Source organism: Podarcis tiliguerta (assembly GCF_965153285.1).
Source record: "Podarcis tiliguerta genome assembly, chromosome: 14".
NCBI classification, from domain to species: domain Eukaryota; kingdom Metazoa; phylum Chordata; class Lepidosauria; order Squamata; family Lacertidae; genus Podarcis; species Podarcis tiliguerta.
The window spans coordinates 14,421,725-14,439,751 of NC_139547.1; the positions used below are offsets into that span (position 1 = coordinate 14,421,725).

At 50.3% G+C, this 18,027-nt stretch overlaps 1 protein-coding gene across 5 annotated transcripts in view; it reads right to left on the bottom strand.

The window, feature by feature from the left end:
* Positions 1–17,661, bottom strand: part of FBN1 (fibrillin 1) — a 229,677-nt gene extending 212,016 nt beyond the window's left edge. The window contains exons 1-2 of one of the 5 annotated variants that reach the window (XR_014504560.1): positions 17,167–17,427; positions 16,376–16,770 (exon numbers count right to left, since the gene is read on the bottom strand). Coding sequence is in view for 4 of the 5 variants with exons in the window: in XM_083411720.1 (XP_083267846.1) it covers positions 16,376–16,593 (218 nt within the window). In the remaining variant the exon portion in view is untranslated. Of the gene's footprint in view, positions 1–16,375; positions 16,775–17,166 lie in introns of all 5 variants that reach the window. The other 4 variants (XM_083411720.1, XM_083411721.1, XM_083411722.1 and 1 more) reach the window with 4 other exon arrangements.
* Between the last annotated feature and the right edge of the window lie 366 nt (positions 17,662–18,027).

Consider the following 18,027-nt stretch of genomic DNA (forward strand, 5'->3'; position numbering starts at 1 on the left):
CTTCGCACTGGTTCATGCACTGGGATGGGACAAAGCTTCTGCGCCAGTGAGAGATCTCTTTTGGGAGGGCTTGAATACAGAAGTAAAAGCCGAGATTGGAAGGGGGGAGAGGCCAAGGAGCACCCAGGAAGTGGTCCAGAGGGCTCTGGAGATCGGGGTGCATCTGGAGGAAAGTCCTGGCAACAGAGAAGAAGGACGTTGGGGAAGGGCACCAGCCAGAGCACCTCCCTTCTATCCCAAAGAAGCAGCGCGTACGCAGTCCACGCCCTCGCAGGGAGGGGGAGAGGAACCGATGGAGCTCGGAGGTGCCAGGGCTCAGTCAGCTACCAGAGCCCTGACGCCGGGAGCAGTCAAGACGAAGCCTCCTAGAGGGAACAGGAAGTGCTACATCTGCGACAGTGCTCAACACATGGCGAAAGAGTGTCCCCAGAGGCTCCACAAGCACACTGCAGCATCAGCAACAGTGACAGAAGCAACGCAGCAGGGAAACGACAGAGTCTGGCTGGAGGAAGAGGTACTGGGGTCCAGCCAGACAAATCAATGAAACAATCCCCAGGGATTTTGCAGCCCACAGACCCCCTCCCACCCAAACCAGTGGTGCAGCTTACAGCGTCTCTCCAACTGCCCAACGGAAGCACTCTGGAAGTGCCGATCACCATTGACTCCGGCAGCAACGCCGACTTTATAGGACTGGATTTTATTCAGCAGCACAATATACCACTGCTGCCAGCCACACTGCCCCTGAAGGTTGTCACAGTGGATGGCAGGGACTTGCTAGGGGGGCAAGTGGTGCAACAAACGCAACCAATGGTGATGCGGATTGGAAATCACCAAGAGGTCATCAGCTTCAACGTCACCAAACTGTCAGGCACGCCGGTAGTCTTGGGCATGAGTTGGCTGCACAGGCACAGTCCAGCATTGGCGTGGTACCAACGCCAATTGACCTTCGGTTCCTCCTATTGCGCGGAACATTGCATTCTTCGTAGCCAAGAAGAAGGAGGGGAAGACACGCAGCTACAATTGAGCACGCTGCAAGCAGTGCCACGCAAGTACGCAGCGTTTTTGGAGGTTTTCTGCGAGAAGGAAGCAGACAAGCTGCCTCCCCACAGGCCCTATGACTGCCAGATTGACCTCCTGCCAGGGGCGACGCTGCCAGCCGGGAAACTGTATTCCATGTCTGAAGACGAGCTGCAGGAGCTCAAGGAGTTCATAGACCTCAACTTAAAGCGCGGTTTCATCCGGGAGTCGAAAGCAGCGGGGGGCAGTCCTGTATTCTTTGTGAAGAAAAAGGACACGCCCCAAAAAAGACTTGTAGTGGATTTCAGGCTCTTAAATTCAAAGACCAAGCCCACAGCCTTTCCAATGCCCAAAATAGATGACCTGCTTGCAACGGTGAGGAAAGGACGCGTTTTTACAAAGTTGGATCTGAGAGGGGCGTACAACCTGATCCGCATACGGGAGGGGGACGAGTGGAAGACTGCCATGTTCACGCCCCTGGGCACATATGAATATAGAGTTATGCCCTTCGGTTTACAAAATGGCGCCCACTGTTTTCAAGCGTTCATGCATCACGTCCTGGCGGGTCTTCTCTACAAGAAATGCGTCTGCTTCTTGGACGACATCCTGATATTCTCAGAATCTGAGGAGACCCACGAGGGGGACGTCAAGGAGGTTCTGCAGCGACTGCAGGAGCATCGGCTGTACGCAAAGCTGGAGAAGTGCCAGTTCGACAGGAAGGAGGTGGATTTCCTGGGCTACAAGCTGTCGGACAAGGGGCTCGCCATGGACAGCGCCAAGGTTCGCGCGGTGTTGGATTGGAAGAGCCCGCGCAATCGGAAGGAGGTCCAGCGGTTTGTGGGGTTCGCCAACTTTTACCGCAAATTCATCAAGGGGTTCGCGATGCAGACAGCGGCCATTACCGACACGCTCAGCTCCAAGAAGAAGAAGTTCATCTGGACGGAGCAAGCGGAGCAGTCCTTCCAGAACCTCAAGCGTCTCTTCTCGTCCGAAGGGCAGCTACTGCATGTGAATCCCAGCAAACCGCTGAGGGTTGAGACGGACGCCTCAGACAGAGCCGTGGGCGCCGTACTGTTGCAGGAGGACCCGCATGGGGACTGGAGACCGTGTGCCTTCTACTCTAGGAAGCTCAGCAAGTCAGAGCAGAACTACACCATCTGGGACAGGGAGTTGCTGGCCATTCATGCAGCATTCAAGGCGTGGCGGCACTTCCTCATCGGGGCCAAACACACTGTGCAGGTTCGCACGGATCATAAGAACTTGGAGTACTGGCGCACGGCAAGGTTCCTGAACCAGCGGCACATCAGATGGGCGGAGTTCTTTGCGGATTTCGACTTCAGGATAGAATACATCCCAGGCGACAACAACATCATGGCAGATGCATTGTCCAGAAAGCCGCAATACCTCGAAGAAGCGGCGCCAGCAGCGGCCAAGCACATTTTCGCCCAGAAAGCGTGGGCGTGCGCTTCCGCAACCGTGGACCTGGAAGCGGTCCGTCGAGCACTGCAGGAGGACTCCTTCGCTCTAGCCAAGATGGAGGAGGTGCGCAAGGGCACGGTGAAAAACGACGAGTTCCAAATAAGGGACGGATTGCTCATCCGCAGAGGAGCACTCTATGTACCGGGAGATGAGCTCCGCGCGAAAGTACTGCAGCAGTTGCACGACGCGCCAACCGCCGGGCACTTCGGCAAGGAGAAGACGGCGGAACTCGTTGCCAGAGATTTCTGGTGGCCCAAGATGAGGGGGGAAGTCGCGGAGTACGTCTCGAGGTGCGACACTTGCCAAAGGGCCAAGTCAGTGCACAAACCTCCGGCAGGACTGCTCGAACCGCTGCAGACCCCGAGCGAACCGTGGGAGAGGGTGGCACTGGACTTTGTCACGGATTTACCCAGCTCGAGGGGTAAAACGGCAGTGCTAGTGGTGGTGGACATGTTCACTAAAATGGCCCACTTCATTCCGTGCGCGAAGGTGGCCACGGCAGAACAGACCGCCAAACTGTTCATAGACCACGTCTTCAGGGTGCACGGACTGCCACGGTCTATCTTGTCCGACAGGGGGCGCCAGTTCATTTCGAGCTTCTGGCAGAAGCTGATGGGTTTCCTGAACGTCAAGATCAACCTAGCGTCGGCGAGACACCCGCAGACCAACGGACAAGCGGAGCGCGTCAACGCCATCATGCAGCAGTACCTGAGATGCTATGCAAATCAACAGCCGACGACATGGGTGGACTACCTGCCGCTCGCTGAGTTCGCTTACAACAACACGAAGCACGTGTCCACAGGGGTGACGCCGTTCTTCGCCAACAACGGGAGGCATCCCAGAACCTTCCCGGGATTAGAGAAACTGGGGGAGGGGGAGCCACAGGCAGCGGAAGTCTTGGCGGCGGAATTGCAGGAAGTCCACGATCAGCTTAGGAGGCAATTAGAGCTTGCAAAGCACGCATACAAACTGCAGGCTGACAAGCACAGGAGGGTTGGTGAAGACATACAGGTGGGAGACTGGGTGTGGTTAGCGGCCCACGCAGTGCCGACCAGATCTTTAGCTAAGAAGAAACTCGGACATAAGCAACTAGGACCTTACCGAGTTGAAGCACAGATCAATCCGGTGGCCTTACGGTTGACACTTCCGGAAGGATCCAGAATGCACCCAGTATTCCATAGGTCGGTGCTCACGCCCTACAAAGCACCTCACCGATTTCAGGCGCAGGGCACGGCACCAGACCCGTATAGGGAGGCCCCCCCAAGGAGGGAGTCGCCAAGAAGAGAACCCATCAACCAGGTCACAGAGATTTTGGACTCGAGATGGGGGGAGGAGGGAGTAGAATATTTTCTCGCAAGGGAAGGTACCCCGGCCAGCGCCAACAGTTGGGTGCCGGACTATGCCCTGGACGAGCCTCTCCTCAAAGAGGAGTTTCATGCCTTGTTCCCACACAGGCCCATGCCAGCCGAGTATTTCGACGACTGGCTTTTCACACCCACGCTTTCTACCAGCACGTTCCAGGGATTCACATCGGACGAAGAACCAGCATTAGAAACACGTTCACCGGAGGGCTCGCCCTCGGGGTTTGCCTCAGACCGCTCGTTTTGGTGGGACAATCGAGGAGAGGAGAGGTGGCTGAGGGGCCCTTGGCAGGGAACGGACCCAGAGGGGAACGAGGGTGAGAGGGACATGGACGTGATGGGGGAGGACGTTGGGTTCGAGCATGGCGGCACGGAGATGGAAGCAGAGGAGAACGAGGTCGGCGAAGACATGGAGGACGAGCCGGATTTCTCTAACTGGATGCACGCCACGGGGGACGAACTGTATCCACCATTCACCCCCACAACGACGGAGCACCCAGCACCCCCGCCGGAGGAAGGGGAGGGGGGAAGGGGGGGCTTCGAGGGGGGGATGGATGTCAGGGGTTCAGGAGCAGAGTCACAGGAGAGGGAAGAAACGGAGAGCGAGGGGGAGGAGTCGGAAGGAAATGTCAGCGGCGACAGTAGTCCGAGGTCTCTGAGTCTCTCCAGTGACTCGGAGGATTCACAGAAAGGGGCCCCCATGGTCAGGGCAAGGGGGACACCTCGGGAAGAAGGGGCCAGAGGGGACTCAGAGAGTAACAGCTGGAAATCCGGACCAGCTTCCCCCCCAGAGTGCAGTAGGGGGGAGGAGTCCAAGGCATCGGGATCAGGGAGCGCGCAGGCAGAGGGAGAGCGTGAAGCAGGAGTGGCCACACCCTCGTCAGGGAGCGAGGAAACGGTCATCAGGAAAGTTAAACGCGCGCGCGCGCCAAGTTCAAATGTACAGGAGGGCGGCAAGGTGGGCAGCCCGGGTAGGGAGCCAGGTCCTAAAGCACGCCGAAGAGAGGGGGAGGAGTCAGAGGGGTCCAGCTCTGCGTCAGAAGAGTCCAGGAGGGAAGAGACCCCGGGGGGTAGTAAGACCCAGAGGAAGAGAGAGAGAAGGAGGAGGTGGAGTAAGATTAGAGTTTTAAGCTGGTGCACAGGGGGCGGAGATCCAGATAGAGCTTCGCCGGTCTAAAGCTCAGACGTAGAGCTGGGACGCTGAGATTTGTAAATGGAGACTATTCTTCAATAAAGACTTTGATACTGTACTACCGGCTAGCGTTGGTCCTTGGTGAGCTGGGACCCGGAGCCAGCTCTGACAATATCATTATAGTTAAATATAATTTTACAGTTTAACTACTTTTTAACTACTTTTTAACTATAAACTATGACCTTTTATATGTTTTTAGCCTTCTGTATTTTACCTGTGTTGTTTTAATTTGTGTAAGCCACTTTAAGTCCCAATCTGGATATAAATCAATATAATAAAAATAAATACTTGACCTTGACCCCCCAGGATCTCTGATCCTATATACAATTGCCTCAGTAAGACCCGGTCTACTACAAAATGCACATAATATAAAAACCCAGTTATCCAAACATTCTAGTTATCCAAACACAGTATGCCCCCCTAGCAAATATGTGACTATTTGATTATCCATAAGGCAATTTCAAGGAGTCGACGTTTATTTCTTTTCTTTTTTCTGCTGGATTTTTTGAGCTGATGTTCTCTTGAATTCTTGTTTTCCTTCTGCCTGCTGGAAGCACATGTCATAAAAGGCAGGCTACTTCCTGATAAGCTGCCCACTGACAACATGCAGGAGTCGCATTAGAAAGTGCACCTTTCTGGCATTCATCTGACTTCACATGTTGCTCCCAGTTTCAAAGGCACCTTGCCATCTAACTCTGCCTGGGTACATAGCATGGCACTGTCAGCAATGAAAACAGCCAGCCAGGTGTGCCAGCCAGAAGCTGAACGAAAAGAGCATTTGAGGTTTTCCCCGCCTAAACCAATATTTACCAGTATGGTAAGTCTGATTTTCTCAAGCAGGCTTTTAGTGGTAAATATTGGTTGGAAACGAAAAAACCCATAAGCCTTAATTATAAACTGGGATATTAGAGTTACCACTGAGATATTTGAGAGACTAGCCCTTAACAAATCAAGTGGGATTTGAACCACAGAAATGAGAGGAGCTTGCATTTCTGGAGAGAAAAGCGGGATAAGTATGAATTTTAGAAGCGTAATATGAATGCTATTTTCTTAATTTGCATTTTTGATTAACCTTAATTGCAAATCATAGGAGAGGTAAGAAGCTATGAAGGGGAATTGAAGAACAGCCTGTCACCACTGGATGAGACTCGCCTCTGACTTCAGAAATTTCACAACACACTCCAAGTCTTTTTGGCAGACATGGGGATAGTAAATTTGTGTAATTACTTACTCACTCACTCACTCACACACAATTCCTGAAATGCTGAATACGCCATCAAAATCCAGGCTTTATCTAGAGTTGGAGGCAGCTGAGGAAGACTTAAAAGCCCCTTCCTCCACAACCAGACTGGAAAAGTTAACAGGCTAGCACAAGAGGGACAGGTTAGTCTGTTCCTCCTCCTCCAGTCTGCTGATAGAAGGCAATTCTTTTAGTCAGAATGAAATGACCTACAAGACTTTTAGCAGGCTAGTAAGAAATCCTCAAAGCAAGTAACATCTGTGGGCTCATTCACAAGCCAGGATTAGAGTGCAGAACCAGAAAGATACACATTCAAATTCACAGGCATGAAGCACACTGGGTGATCCTCACAGGGTTGTTGTGAGGATAAAATGGAGGAGGGGAATAATGTACTTACTATGCCTTGAGCTCCATGGTGTAAAAATGGAATAGAAATAAAAACAGAGTCAGGAGTTCTCATTTTACTGCATCACATTTCATGATATTAGCCCACTTATTCCAAATATCCTGCAAGATAATTCAGTAGGCAATACATGGAAGGAAATATGAAAACAAAAAATAAATTTGGAATCTAGCCCATTTGATGCAAGAATCTTCCTTATCTAACCATGACTATGCACATCAGTGATGAAGAACCTATGGCCCTTCAAATCTTGTTGGGACTACAGCTCCCATCAGCCCCTGCCAGCACGGCCAATAGTCATGGTAATGATGGGAGATGTAGTCCAGCAACAACCTGCCTCATGTGGACAAGAGATTCAAACAACATCACCTCTACAGATTCTACAGCACACTTCTATGAAATACTGCAATCTAGTCAGCACTGCACATCATCAGGAAGCAACAAACCTGCTATTCTTGCCACAATTATATTAGGATAATCAATAATGAGAACAAGCTGAGATCTCCACAACGGTTCCAGGGTGATGTTGTTATACAGTGGTACCTCGGGTTACATACGCTTCAGGTTACAGACTCCGCTAACCCAGAAATATTACCTCGGGTTAAGAACTTTGCTTCAGGATGAGAACAGAAATTGTGCAGTGGCGGCGCAGCAGCAGCAGGAGGCCCCATTAGCTAAAATGGTGCTTCAGGTTAAGAACAGTTTCAGGTTAAGAACGGACCTGTGGAATGAATTAAGTACGTAACCAGAGGTACCACTGTACTCACATATCTCCTCCCCATCTTCCTTTCACACATAGGTGCCAACCCCCTGGGGCCCTGGGCACTCACAGAATTCCCCATGAAGGGGCTGGGCGGGCACCCACAAATTTGTCAGCATCACCCTAGAGCCAGTGTCACCAACTGGACTCATCCACTCAGCCCCGACTGGGCTAGGCGAGCTGGGTAGCACTTCCAGAAGACCACCTTTCTCACAGGAACAGGTCTAAGTGCTGTGGACTCACAACTCAGAGCGGTGAGCACCGCAAATTGCTCCACCAAGAAGACAGTCGTTGTACAGCAGAGTACAGCAGAGCATAAATCACTCGGACAACAGCGCTGAAGAATATCTTCTTTTATTCACTAACAGCTACTGTACTATACAAACTATATACAAATGGAGATGCTGGAGTGCACTGAGTGCTTCAGCTGCTTTCTGCAGCGACCTTATCTACACAGAGATAACACTCAGTCTTTTCGACACACTGACTGACTCACTCCCTGACTCTCTCACTGATCGACTCTCTCTTTCACTGACTGACTCACTCACTGACTGTGGTGCTGGAGCAGAATATGTAGATATCAGAACACGCCTCCTCCTCTCTGCAGAATCAGCAGACCTTCTCAGGAGATTCTTGGGTATGGGAGGGGTTAAGAACTTTGCTTCAGGATGAGAACAGAAATTGTGCAGTGGCAGCGCGGCGGCAGCAGGAGGCCCCATTAGCTAAAATGGTGCTTCAGGTTAAGAACAGTTTCAGGTTAAGAACGGACCTGTGGAATGAATTAAGTACGTAACCAGAGGTACCACTGTACTCACATATCTCCTCCGCATCTTCCTTTCACACATAGGTGCCAACCCCTTGAGGCCCTGGGCACCCACAGAATTCCCCATGAAGGGGCTGGGCGGGCACCCACAAATTTTGGTGCAAGGGCCATGCATGCTGACCCACGGCTGCAGGGCCAAGCTGGCATTCCTGCATACAAAGCTAAACCCTGTATCAGGATGGTTTTTTAGCCCATACCATCTAGAAGACTCTGCTTCAAAGCAGGGCTTTAAATGCTGGGTCATGAGATCTCAACATTCAAATGAACACCAGTTCAGTAATTCTGCACTACACATAGCAAGGTGGCTTTAAAAACCTGACCAAATTTGACACAGTTTTTTTAAAAAACAGCACAAACAATAATCGTGAGATATCAACTCTTTTATTCTTCTGAAATGTTTCAAGAAGCTCTTTCTGTTCATATGTTTGAGAGTCAAGTCAGAAAACGTTCTAAAAACAGATGGAGTCTACTTCCCCCCCAATCCACCCGCTGCTCTTTCTATCCAAACTACAGTTACATGAAAACAAAAGTCTACCCGCATCTGCTAATGATTTATACTGTAATTCTTAGGTCTCGGAATATATTTGTACTTTGGAGAAGAATGGACTGGGAGGTGGGGGGAGCTGTATGCATTTTCTTGCAAAATCTGAGGAGGATACAAAGTCAAAACATTTTTTAAAGACCCACTGATTTCAGTGGGGAGGGGGGATTAAGCGCACTCTCAAAACTGCCCTCCCCATCGCCCTTTGAAAAGTGTAGGGCCTTAGATATGACGGGTTTGGCCAAATTGTACCCTGTGCTTTTTCATCTTGTTTTAACCTTGATTTATGCAACACATCCTCACTGTATCTGTAACTGCTAATATTGTTCATTCGTGATATTTCTCGCCAGTTTCAATATTGGATTATGGCAAAAAGCTCTATGTGGGGTTTCCCTTGTATTCGGTCGAGAAAGTGGTGTTTGAGCAGAATGCTGCAGCAGCACAGTTGTTGACAGGAGTCAAGCACACCAAATCCCTGTTCAGAGTTTACATGGGCTGCCAATTTGTTAGCAAGTCAAATTCAAAGTGTTAGAATTAGTATATAAAGCCCTTAACAGCTTGGGACCAGTTTACTTAAAGGATCACTGCACCCCATATTTGACCACTCGACCATTTTGGTTGGCAGAACTGGCATTTCTAAAAGCACCACATAACGTTCTCTCTGCACTCATAAGGACCCAGTATTTAGTGTAGCCAGCTTCTACATTCTGGATCTCTCCACACACACACACCCGCCCAATGGTCAATAGCCAGGTGTATTCTCTGCATTCTTTCCAGCATCCAATAAAAACTTTTCCATTTGAGCAACCCTACTCAAGCCATAGGGACACGGGTGGCGCTGTGGTCTAAACCATAGAGCCTTGGGCTTGCTGATCAGAAGGTCGGCAGTTTGAATCCCTGCGACACAGTGAGTTCCCTTTGCTTGATCCCTGCTCCTGCCCACCTAGCAGTTCAAAAGCATGTCAAAGTGCAAGTAGATAAATAGGTACCGCTCCGGCGGGAAGGTAAACGGCGTTTCCAGTCACTGCTCTGGTTCGCCCGAAGCGGCTCAGTCATGCTGGCCACATGACCCGGAAGCTGTCTGCAGACAAACACCGGCTCCCTCGGCCTATAGAGTGAGATGAGCACCGCAACCCCAGAGTCGTCCGTGACTGGAGCTAATTGTCAGGGGTACCTTTACCTTTTACTCGAGACATACAAAGGTTGATGTGGATTTTAATCTGTAATTTTGCCTTACAATGTGTGCCTTTACTGGTTGATTTTATTCGTTTTGCTTTTCCATGAACTTTTTTTTTTTTAACGTTGATTAAACAGTTGCTTCTACTTTAAAAGACAGCTGAAGTAGAATAAAGCAATCCCAAAATATTATTAAATATAACTGGGCAGTCAGTTTCAACTAAAATCATTACAAATTACCTCCAGCTTTGTTCAGTCAGATAAGATAATCTCTAGTAAGTATTTAGGGCTTCTGTTAAGATTGTGGAAATTTTAATGATATCATCTAATACTGTTAAGTAGCTCCCGCCAAGGAGGTTACTAAGTTGAAATGTATTTCAAAGTTAGTATTCCAAGCCCAGTTAAAAAGTAGTAATGGCTATCTTAGCTTCATTATTGTAAACAGGTTTACTCAGAGTAGGATTAGCACTGAATACAGCTCAATGTCTAATCCAGAAAACACATTCAGTTAACAATGGCTACGATCTGCCTCACTGTCAGAGACATTATGCCCGAATACCTGTTCAGGTGGGCAGTTGTGCTAGGAGGCTTCCCACAGACAGGTATCTGGTCAGGCACTAAGAGAAGAGGACTAGATGTGCCATTGGTTCATTTTATGTTCTCAATTCTAGCCTGCCAATGAACATGCCCAGGCTCATCTTCTCTGGGAGGACTAACAACAGACTAGCCTTAAAAGGGGACAGGAGGTTACAATAGACCTGGGAGTCAAGCCTGTTGCTTGTCCTCAACATTATCTCTAGTGTCCACCTATACCATGAAATTAAGAGGCACAAAGTGCGTCCTGACACTGCTTCCATGAGGCCACTCAATCCCAGGATCTCCAGAGACAAGCAACCAGCAATGGCATAGCTTGGATAGCTCAGCTGGCTAGAGCATGGTGCTGATAACACCAAGGTTGCAGGTTCGATCCCTGTAAGAGACAGTTTCATATTCCTGCATTGCAGGGCTTAGGACTAGATGATTCCAAGGGTCGCTTCCAACTCTATGGTCCTGTCTAAGGCGGCTAGGCCAAGCATATGGAACCTGCAACACTGCAGCCCACATCAGCCCTGGGTAGTCTGTCAAATGGTCAGGGATGAGGCAAGTTGTAGTCAGGCAACATCTGCTCTGTGTGTGTGTGTGTGTGTGTGTGTGTGTGTGTGTATTAAATTTTCTGTTTTACAATTTAGAACGTTCATTTAACCAACCTTAAAATATCAATGACTTCCCTTCTTCTCCTTCCATGGTTCCTTTTGCATAACAAAAATCCCTGCATATTTTATATAAACCAAGCCATTCAGTATTCCATTATTACATCCATCAAAACTTATTTGCACTGCTGAATTTATCTTAATGCTGCCAACATTTTCAAGTGTACACTATTTCCCCCCATATATTCAATAAACATTTTCCAGTCTTCTTTAAACATATGTTCTTCTTGTTCTCTTATTCTATATGTTAGATCCACAAGCTGCACATATTCCATCAGTTTAAGTTGCCATTCGTCTTTAGTTGGGACCTCTCTCATTGTTCATTTTTGGGCTAACAAAACACAGGCCGCAGTAGTGGCATGCCATAAATAACCTTTTCTGACACCTAGGAATTTCCATCTGAATTATCCCCAACAAAAAAGGACTCTGGGTTTTTTGGGGGGGTAAAGTGCTTCGCCTTTCCTATCTTAAGCCTTTCTTCACCAGGACCACCTGCCAATAAGACTTGCTCCTGGAAGCCAAGAGAGCATCTCAGGCTAAGAAGATGTTGCTTCTTCGATGAATGGAGTCAGAGAGAGATATGGCTGCCTCCCCTGTGCTTTTTTTGTTACCTGCCCAGGTGGGTGAGGTCACGCCCATGTCTGGTCACATGCAGAGAAAGTCTGTCCCAACCCAGGAGGAAACAGGAAGTTCCAACTGGCTGGTCCAGATATCCCCTTTTTATGTCCACTCTAGGAATGTTATATTTGACTGCTCTGTGTTCCACATCCCACAATATGGAGCCCAGCCTCCCAGGTCTCTACGTTCAACACTCCAACAACTATGTCATACTGGTTCTATTTCCTTGCTTAATCAATGCAAGTATTCTTAAATTGATCTAAAAGAAACCCACAAAATAATACAGGACATACACAAAGGGACAGAAAAGGAGCAAAAAGAAGAGACAGGGAAACCTAAAATTATGTTGTAATTGAACCTATTACCTATAATGTCAAACCTATTACCTATAATCCTGTCAGGCTCCATTAAAATTAGTATGCGAAAGGCAGATTTAAATTAATTCATGCATCCCTGCAAAGCTTACTTCAACCAAGGACCATAGGATATTTAGCAATTGCCTCTTTGCAAAGTAAACAACTAAAGAATATAACCTTCCTGGCATTGTTTCCTCTTGGTAATGCTTAAAGGAGGCTTAAACCATTTTTCACATTCACTTAAAGTGGCTTCCTCTTGCTAGAGATTTGACAACTTTGGAGTCAAAAGGAATGGCACTGGGAAGGCAGCCCAGGGACTCATGTGAAACATCACATCACGGACATACCAAATATTAGCCTGTGCAGCCGTGTAACACTGCAAAACAGTTTGGTAAGGCAAAACCAAAAGATGAGCACAAAACACTGGAAGAATGCAATTCCTGCAGTCATCATAGGCTTATATACAGCGGACGCTCGGGTTGCGAACGTGATCCATGCGGGATGCACGTTCGCAACCCACAGTGGCGCGTCTGCACACATGCCGGTTGCGATTCGGCGCTTCTGTGCATGCGCAAAGCGCGATTTAGAGCTTCTGCACATGCGCGGCTACTGAAACCCGGAAGTAACCCATTCCAGTACTTCCGGGTTTCGGTGGGTCCGTAACCTAAAAAAACACAACCTGAAGCGTCTGTAACCCGAGGTATGACTGTACTATGAAAAGGAGTAAAATGAAGCAGGAGTGGGGGAAGATGCGGCCCTTCAGATGTTGGACTTCCACCAGCTCCGCCCTTCACAGTCAATGCACAGGGATGATGAGAATTGCAATCCAGGGTCACAGGAGCCTGCATAACTCAGTTGGTTAGAGCATGATGCTGATAACGCAAAGGTTGCATGTTTGATCCCTCTATGGGACAGCTGCATATTCCTGCATTGCAGGGGGTTGGACTAGATCAGCCATGGCCAAACTTGGCCCTCCAGATGTTTTGGGACTACAATTCCCATCACCCCTGACCACTGGTCCTGTTAGCTACGGATGATGGAAGTTGTAGTCCCACAACAGCTGGAGGGCCAAGTTTGGCCATCACTGGACTAGATGATCCGTGGGGTCCCTTGCAACTCTACAGTTCTATGATTTCTACAGTTCCCCAGTCCTCTGCTAAACTGATCCCCAAACCATTTTTATAGGAGATCAGCAAAGGTGTTATCCAGAAGATAGCAAGCAACCTTCAGAAGGCAACGCTAATTGATTTCCATGCACTCTAACTTTGTATATGCTCGCACCACATCGCAGCCTCCCCAGCAACAGAAAAATCCAAAATTCACAATTCTGATCAAACTGGAAAGTCTTATGAGGTCACAAGGCTAGTCAAGACTGTATTATTTAGAAATTTTACATGAAACACACATTGAACATTCTCTCTCACACACACACACATTCCTCCCCTCTTCAAAAAGCCATCTCTGCTTTGAGTTAGCTTGTCAAATTTGCAAAACAAACAAACAAACAATTAGCACCCGCTGACGCTCTGCAAGATCATACTTCCCTGTTCTGGCATTGCAAATAAAGCAAGTCAACCCCTTCCTCTCTTGCCTCCAAACACAGAACAATGAGGATGCATCCACCAACTGCCACCAATCTAGATGTTCCACATGCAAGCCACTTACAGCATGCCTCCATTCATACATAAGTCACTCTGAGTTTAATGGGGCCTTATCCCAGTCCAAGCGAGTTTGCATAGGATTGCAACTGTACAGTTTAAGCAAGATAAATAAGAGGGCAAATTAACAGAATGAGATGCCAAAGCTGCTGGCAGAACAGTTAACTGTAGCTGACTCTAGCAAGTGAGCCCAGGCACATTCCGAAGGAGAAAGAAGGGATAAAAGAACACCCACCATGGTGGGGCACTGACACTCACCTGACCTCTGGGTTGGTTGCATCACTACAGCTTACCAGGAGGTAGAGGGGGAAGGAAGAGAGTGAAGTTGGCAGGTGCAAAAATACTGTGGAGCCACTCCTGGCATTCTTGCCAGTAGGTTTCCACAGCACCGAACTGCCCACTCCCTTGCCTGCTACCTCCCAGTATGCAGCAGGTCAGATGAGCAGAATCTGCAACTGACCACCCACCCTAGGATCAGTAGCTACCCCAGTTTGGAGGAAGATTAATTCCCAATGCAAGGGCACAATCCACCTGGATGGAGGAAGGTTTGCACGAGGTCACTCATATGCAGCTGAGGTGCATATTAAAATGACTGCGGAACTGACACGCTTAGAACTACTCAAAGGATACAACGTATCCCACACAACCAATACATCTGCACTTTGTGTCAAGCTGCCCTGCTCCTGTCCCATCTAGAAGCAGCGTTCGCACGTAATGCCAAGCTAAACCGTGGTTTAGAACGAAAGCATTGGCTTCCAGGGTGGCGACTACAGCCACTTTGCTCTTCCCCAGCTCTTTTAGCTCAGTGCAGTTTGGCAGCTAAGCCAAAGCTGTAGTCCTTGTAGTTCTAGGCTTGTGGTTTAGGAGAGAGATTAACCACGATTCCAGGTTGAGGCAACATGCAAAGCTAAACTTGGCTAAGGTGCCATGCTGTGCTGAGATAAAAGGGCCAGGGAGGAGCAAAGTGGTCATGAGCCAGTATTCTCTCGCCATAGTTTGGTCACTGAGTAGTTTGTTGGTAGGTGTGGAGGGAGTTACATAGGCAAAACCATCTATCTGAGCTATCATGTCCCCAATTAAGCCAACAGAGCAATTTATAATATCACTGCACCAGTGCATTTAGCATTCACACTTATATACTCTGCTTCCCCCCTCAAATATATTTGCTGGCAAAGTAGGTATCTGAATTAGGATGTATGTCCATAGGCAAGAGTGGAAGAATGAGTACATGTTGTGGGGAGCTAAACTCCTGCTTTAAACCAAGAGTTCTCTACGGATTTCAAAAGCAAGGGAAGCAACACACCAGGTGGGCCAGATACCAGTCAACCTCTCCCCACACTATCCACCCCAAAGGTACACCAGGATCTGTTTTCTCCAGCAATCCCCCAACCTTCACAGTCCTTGTGAATAAAGCCCATTCCCTAATCAACACAGGAAACTCCATTATACCAGGTCAGACTATGTAGCCCAATATTTTTTGGCAATGGTCGCCTCTCATGTTGCCAGCTACCTGATCCTTTTGAACTGGACGTTCCAGGGGTTGAGCATGGTTCCCTTCTGCCTGCAAAGCACATCCCTGAGCTACAGTTCCTTAATTACCAGAACGTAGGGACAACTCTACAACACAACAGTGGGACAGAGAAAGCAAGAACCTGTACCTGCCCAGGGAACTTTAATCATTTCTTGCTAGGTTGTATTTCCAGGGTTCAGCTCAGGAAAACCAACAGAAACCTGTCGCATCCAATGGGTTCATTCTAACAAGGAAGTCCAACTTCCAGCAGTTCTAGTTTGCATGGCCAGTGGTCAAGAATGATGGGCAGTGGCGTAGCGTGGGGGTGCAGGGGGGCCGGCCGCACCGGGCGCAACATCTGGGGGTTAGGGGGCGCAAATTCACGGGTTAGGGGGCGCAAATCCACGGGTTAGGGGGCGCAAATTACTTGCCTTGCCCCGGGTGCTGACAACCCATGCTTCGCCACTGATGATGGGAGCTGTTCTACAGCAGTGACCCCTGCTCTAGCCCATGTCAGTTCATGTCAGAAAAAAATAGAAGAGGAAGAAGAAGAGGAAGAGGAAGAGTGCTGCCAAGCTCACTTTTGCATTGCATGGGAATCTGACCATCTAGCGCAGAAGAACTCTGCCAAAGGTATTTCCCACCATGGCTAACATCCTTTGTGGTAAAGCTGCCTGGAATCAAACCCTTCTGGATGCAAAGCATGTGTTCTAATGCAAGGCAAGGAGTGAACCCGGAGGAGTCTAGCATCCTAGCTGAGGAGCCGCATGCAGAAGAACGCCCCAGATTCAAACGCAGTTTTAAGAAGATCGGTGAGCCGATGGTGGGGAAAGACCTCTGGAGAGTAGCTGCCAGCCAGAGCAGACGGTACCGGGCTAGGTTGGCAAACACTCTGACCTGGGTATCAGGCAACTTCCTTCCCCCGTCCCCTTCCCCTCCCTCCCCGCGCACCGGCCGGGCACCCGTCCCGCGCGTCATTCCAGGCAATTACCCTTTGAGCGCATCGTGCCCCGCGGCGCCTCCCGCCTGCCCTCTCCTCTTGGACCGGCTGGCTCGGCTGTTGGTTTCCTTCGCGGCGGCGGCGGCGGCGACCACGTCCGTTTCCAAACTGCCTTCGGCAGCCCCTCCGCCCGGAGGGGAAGAGCAGGCGACCAGCAGCACAATAAATCCCAGCGTGAACCTCAGCAGCAGCAGCCCGGCCGGCCGCATCTTGCCGGTGGTGGTGGTGGTGGCGACGACGACGCCGGCTCCTCTCCCCGTCCTCCAAGCTTTCCACCCACCCTCCTTGCACTCGGATCGCGCCCGCGCCGCTGCAAGGGGGCTCGCCTGCCTGCCTGCCTCCTCCGCTCCCGGGGCAGCTCGGCTTCAGCAGAGACTCTCCACTGGCTAGCTTAGGAAAGAGGGAGGGAGAAAAAGGAACCGTTATTAGATGGGGGAAAGAGGCGGCAGCATCGCCCCGGCGCCACCGGCAACAGGCTCGCTCCCACAACCGCCGCCGCCTCCACCGCCACCCTTTTCCTGGCTGTCCCTCTCTGGCCATGCATGCCGCCTCCCGCCGCCTCCCCCGGGGGAGCGCCGAGCCGGGCGCCCTTCTCCTCAGCTGAGCTCGCCTCGCCGGAGCATCCGAGCAGCTGCCCCCGCGCCAAAAGTTCTCCTCAGGCAGCCAGCGTCTTCCAGGAGGCGCCTGTCACTTGAGGGACACCTCTGGGGAATGTGCTTCAAATCTGCCCTCTTCCCACCCCCGTTTTATTTCAAAGAGAAAGCCTCGGAGGTTTGAAGGACCTGCGCCCACGGGAGAGTCTCCTGCTGAGGCTGCTGCTGCTGCCGGCCGAGGTGGTGCGAGGAGGGCTGCTCTGCCAGCCGTGGCCGCTGCATCCAGCACTGCTTGTGCCGCCTGCCGTCTCCTTCTTCCTTCCTTGCTCTCCTCCGTCTGCCTTCTCCTCCTTCGCCTCCTTCTCCTCCTCCTCCTTTTCCCCTCCCCTCTTTTTTTCTTTCCTCTATTCCCTTCTCTCTCTCCCCCCCCCCCCACCTCTTAAAGTATCGTCTGCGCGGCGTCTTTACAGCCCCCCTCCCTCTTTCCTTTCTCGCGAGAGGGAAGTGGGGGGAAATTTAGCCAAAACAAAACCCGGTTGGAAAAAACACACAGGGAGAGAGAGAGAGAGAGACGCGAGTTCCCTCTTCGCGCGCACGACGCGTCTCCTCGCGTTCCTCTCGCCTCACAACTTTTTTGGGCTTCGGTTTCTTTTGCGCGCCTTTTAGCAGAACGCAGCGCAAACCAAAGCGGCGCGGGGGGGGGGGAGAGAGAAAGGGGAGGATGTTGGCGCAAGCGCCGCTCCCCCCCCCCCGACCTCCGGCTTGGCACTGCCGCCTTGCGCTCCTTCAGGGCGGCGCGGGCAAGGACGGGCACCCAAGGGCTTGGCAAAGTCGTCTAGACGGCAGATTAACCTTTCCTGTGATCCCGAAAGGCTGACCCGCGAAGCGAAGGACACCCTGGTGCCAAGAGCTTGTGCCCGCCTGACCGCAGGGAAGCCATGGCAGCAGGTTCTAACCCAAACTCTTCACCTCCTCCACTGACGGGCTGAAGGAACCTGAAGGGTAGATAGTTGGCGATTCCTGGGTTATATAACGCCTCATCTGCACTAT